This window comes from Eleutherodactylus coqui, chromosome 8, assembly GCF_035609145.1.
Source record: "Eleutherodactylus coqui strain aEleCoq1 chromosome 8, aEleCoq1.hap1, whole genome shotgun sequence".
In the NCBI taxonomy this organism is placed as follows: Eukaryota; Metazoa; Chordata; class Amphibia; order Anura; family Eleutherodactylidae; genus Eleutherodactylus; species Eleutherodactylus coqui.
Window position 1 is genome coordinate 98,640,093 of NC_089844.1, and position 4,921 is coordinate 98,645,013.

At 38.2% G+C, this 4,921-nt stretch overlaps 1 protein-coding gene across 1 annotated transcript; it reads right to left on the minus strand.

Moving 5' to 3' along the window:
* Nucleotides 1-228: 228 nt before the first annotated feature.
* LOC136577536 (gamma-crystallin 2-like) lies at nucleotides 229-4,644 on the minus strand. Its single transcript, XM_066577444.1, has 3 exons — nucleotides 4,636-4,644; nucleotides 2,229-2,471; nucleotides 229-504 (listed from the first exon to the last, which is right to left on the minus strand). Exons 1-3 carry the CDS (start codon nucleotides 4,642-4,644, stop codon nucleotides 229-231), a joined length of 528 nt encoding a protein of 175 aa, XP_066433541.1.
* Between the last annotated feature and the right edge of the window lie 277 nt (nucleotides 4,645-4,921).

The following is a 4,921-nucleotide window of genomic DNA, read 5'->3' on the forward strand; positions in this document are numbered from 1 at the left end:
AAACCCAGGTCCTTCAACTTGTAACATGTTCATATTCTTTATGGTTTAGAATGTGCCATATAGCATAGATCATGGTTCTATTACAATGGGCCATATTTAAGAGTTGGGATTGTGTAATATTTCATAAAAACGGAACAAACACATTGGGAATAAGGAAAAAACAAGTGTTATGCAGCAACGTTTTATCAATCACTTTCAGGAAAAGACATAGATACATCATTTGAATGTCTAAAAAAAATCTTGAACTCTTCTAATGGAACCGGTTTTGGCATTTGATGCACCCCAATCACTGAAATTTCTGTACTCTCCGGGTCTCAGGTAATATTGGCGTCCTCTGTAGTTGGGTTCCTCATAGAAGATCCAGTGGCCTTCAATAACATTGCAGGAGCTGATCTCATGGTGTTTGAAATCTTTATAGATGTGTGGACTATCTTCTGTGAATTCAGCCATCTGGCCCCTCAGGTCTTCTCTTTCATAGAGTTTGATCAAAAATGATCCTGAATGCTGCAGGGTTCAGAGAACATGTTAAAAATCTCAATACAAAACCGAGCAGACACAACAATTTGTGAGGTATAGCTGAATCTAGATAATTGTTAAAGGAGTTATTTAAAAAAAAAAGTATCCCAATGCCAAAAAAAATCAAACATATGCTCACCTCTTCGAGGTCCCTACATCTCCCACACCACAGCTCTATCCCTGGTGCCTGGTGTGTGTTTTTCAGCAGTTGTATGCTAAGGTCTCTAATTGGCTGCAGTAGCCTGTGATGTTCTTTAACAGGCTGCTGCAGCCTGTAAGCATCATGTCAAGCGGGTGACCAAGAGCTGCTTGAACAGGGGATGTAGTGACTCCAGAGGGGTGAGTAGAAGGTTGTTTATAATTTTTTGGCATGAAGGACCTGTTTTTAAAATAAAAATTTATTTTGGACAACCCTTTAACCCCTTCCCGCTCCAGGGCATAAGTTTACGTCCTAGCAGCGGGGTACTTCCCGCAACAGGGCGTAAACTTATGTCCTGGGGATAGTGCGAGATCATAAGTGAGCTTGCGCTATCCGGCAGCGGGAGCCGGCCCTTCAGCTGCAACAACGGGGGTGCATTGGAGATGTGCCCCTCGCTGTTAACCCCTTCCCTGTCGCGATCTATGTAGATCGCGGCATGGGAAGGGCTCACAGAGGAGCGCGCTCCCACTGTGAAGTTGCTGGGCTCTCGCCATATAATTCCAGAGTGCCCGGCTGGTTGCCATGGCAATAGGATGCCAGATACCGGCGTCCTGTATGGCCAGAGGCTGTGAACGCTGTATAAGCGATAAGGCATTGCAAGACAGTAGTCCTGCAATGCCTTATCACAGCGATCATCAGTGCTGTGCTGTAAATCCCCCAGAGGGACACAAATAGTGTAAAAAAAAAAAAGATAATAAAAATGTACCAAAAAGAAAAATGTAAAAAAAAAACCCTTTTTGTGCTTTTTCTTATGTTAGCATAAAAAAAGGTAGAAAAAAATTAAAATTCCACATATTTGGTATTGTCGCATCCGTAACAATGTATACAATAAGTTGCACATGCTTTTAATTCTGCACGGAAAAAAGCGTAAAAAAAAACGCTAAAAAAACGAGGCAAAATGCTCATTTTTAGTGTTTTGCCTCCCTAAAAACGTAATAAAAGTGATCAAAAAAGCCATATGTCCTCTAAATTGGTACCCATATTTGAATGCCGCAATTTAGAAAAAAAAAATTTCCCAAAAAAGGGGATTTACTGCAGAAAAGTGGGAGAACCTAAAAAAAAATAAGAATTTTGGTATCGTTGTATTCATATCGGCCCGCAGAAAAAATGGATTGTGTCATATATGCTGCATGATTACCGCTGTAAAAAAAGCCCCCAAAAATCTATGGCAGAATTTATGCGATTTCTCTCACTGTTATCAAAAAAATAATAAAAGTTTTACAATATAGTCTATGTACCCAAAAATAGGACCATCAAAAACAACAGTTCGCCACGCAACAAACACGGCCTCATACGGCCGTGGTGACAAAAAAGTCAAAAAGTTATGACTTTTGAAAAATGGAGATGAAAATCCGCTAAAAATCGTTGCGTCCTTAAGCCCAAAATAGGCCATGTCCTTAAGGGGTTAATGAAAACTGTATTTTCTATTGTAACCTACAAAGTTTAATCTTGTTTACATGTGTTTGACTATAAATAACTATGGATTAAATGGAAAAAATGTTTTAGAACTGACCGGAGGAATCATATGGCAAGAACTGATCGTATCATTAAATCCCATCCAGTGCTGGTAGTCGGGATACTCTCCTTTTTTAAGAAAGTATTGATGGCCCTTGTTGTTAGCCTGCTCATAAATCATCCAGGAGCCATTATCCACTTTGATAGAGTTGCAGCGACTGACATGAGAGTGCAGATCATTATTGTCACTGCTGCACTCAAAGGAGCGGCCCTTGAAATTCTTGTCCTCAAAGAACGTGATCTGTAGGTGAAAAAAAAGAGTTTATAATAATCGGCAGTGAAATTTAACCCTTTCCAATCCACTGTCTGACGTCTGAAGACATTCTAATTATAGCCTGTACAGCTCCGATGTTGGAAGACATCCGGCAGGGTATTCTTACTGTATATTACTGGCTGCTCTGTTGTCGGGGGCCTCTCCAGCATGTCCCATACAGCAGTACTGGCTCTAGCCAGCAGATGGCGCCATTATATAATGGCAGAAAGAGAAAGCTTCCTAGGAAACCCTGAATCCAAAATTGGATTGCAAAGGGTTAATAAGTGTTTCAGCTTGGCACTCTAAAAAACTAAAATATAAATACTGAATAGACCTTCATGATTACAGCTTGATCTAGGCTTCTGGATTTAATATTTGGTAAGTGTATATTAATATTCTCATTTCAAAATGTATATTCTGAAAAATTAAACTTTTCTCCATTGGTAATACGCTTCGTAGTGGTCAGCTGCTGCCAAGGACCTCTTCCAATCATCTGTTTGCCAAGCTGGTGCTGTTGTATGCTGAGCTGATTTCTGCAGGAAGCAGGCAGCTCCATCCTCACTGCAGTGGCCAGGTTTAATAATGCAGACAAAGTTTCTACTGAAGTGAATAGGGACTTTGCCTGTAATACCACGTTTGGCCTCTTGCAGTTGCATGTCCTATTTTTGTTAGGTGCAAGGAGTTTGTGTGTCTAAAATTCATTCATCTGAATGGTTCTATAGAAACCATTGGTTCTTATAGAAGCGCGTTCTATGCACATCTCTAATGCGCGCAAACAGCACTCGTGTGAATGAGGCCTTATAAAAGTTTGAAAAACTATGCATCTCAGTATTAGGAGAAGAGATATTTGGAATTGTGCTATTATACAGTTGCTAAATTTACTGTCTCAAATACTCTTACTTTGACATTTTTCCCTGGTCTCTCATATTTATAAGAAAAACTACTCAGATTTTTCAGAAAATGTACTGCATATGTTCTAATTGGCATGTCGTAAATGTATATAACAAGAAAATCCATTTAAATATGATACGTAGATAGAGTCAGAATGTTTGTATCAAGACCTCCTAGTTTCCAGTGTCCAAAGAACAAAAAACTTGAAGAAATGTTAATATATTAGGAATTAGGAAACTCTCTACTTCCATGTTTTGTGTCTGAGTTATTGGCACTTTGCTGAAGATTTGTGTATTAAAATTCATGTATTGTCAGTTGCATTATATCTGGCTTGTAATTCTTTCAATGCCTCGATTACTCAGTAAACTATAGATATTAGCAAGTACTTGGTGTCTGGGGTCCCTGTTTGAAAGTATCAACCTTTCAAATGACATGACTGAAGTAAAGTGCAATGGATTACAATGATGCTTTCTAAATTATAAAAATGAAAAAAATCTAAATTTCACAGTGATCTTAGATCCTCATGTGTAGTACATTTATGCCCAGACTTTCACCAACTGGGCATTGTTGTCATTCAGATATAGTAAAGCTGCTACCTAGTCACTGTTAATCAACAGTCATGCTAGCTCACATAATACTTGCCATTCTTCACCCCTCCATTCAAGTCTCTTACACTGCAAGGAGAGACTGCTTGCTTAAAAAAAGGCAGAGGCTGCTGTAATCACAGGTCTTTGTTAACTAGCTTGTTCCCTCTAGAGACACACATACAGCAAGCAGTTGCCTGTTTGCGTAACATATTCAAAGCTAACTATCTACAAGAAGTAAAGGGCTGTAGTAATTCGAATTTCCACCAACGCTAGCCCATATTGAAATGAATGGAGTATGCAACTTACAAATAAATTGAGCTAATAAGCAGTATAGGACACTTATTTTTTAATTTCAGATTAGAAGCTTAAATTTGCACACTGAGTTGCATATCTTAAGAGGTTTTAAGTGGAACACTTTAATAGTAATCATAATGTACAGATTTGAGGAGTTGAATATATAATATTATGTGTCTATAGTTGAATAAATCATATAACATCTTATACCCAAATTACCCTACAAGACAACAAGTTTCAATGCGCTGCTATTTAGAAGTCTGTTTCCTCTTTAATAACAGTACATTTTATAATGAATGTTCTATAACACCGACTTCATACATCTACTCTCCTTACAACTTTGTAAATGACAGCAGCTTCTAAAATATATTAATTCTTACCTTTCCCATTTTGACTTTATGAAAGGCTCAGTGATCTGTGATAAGAGAGGTGAGAGCTTCTATATAAACAAGCCCATTGCTGGCTCAGCAAATACTACACAAAAGATTTTTCTTTGTGTCTGAAAAAAGTACCGTTAGGTTTAATTTAATCTTTTTATCCAGATAGTTCATGATTTTTTCAGTAGTGGACAAAGCTTTTGTCCCATCATTCCTGGCACTGCTATTGACTCACATGATTGTTTAGTACAGCAGAGTGGAAATAATAATGTTGACAAGTGAGTAAATG

Excerpts from the sequence above, each read along its gene's own strand:
- LOC136577536 (XM_066577444.1), bottom strand. Across the intron at positions 505-2,228 it reads CTTGCCATATGATTCCTCCG|CATTCAGGATCATTTTTGAT; the intron begins GTCAGTTCTAAA and ends TGAACCCTGCAG.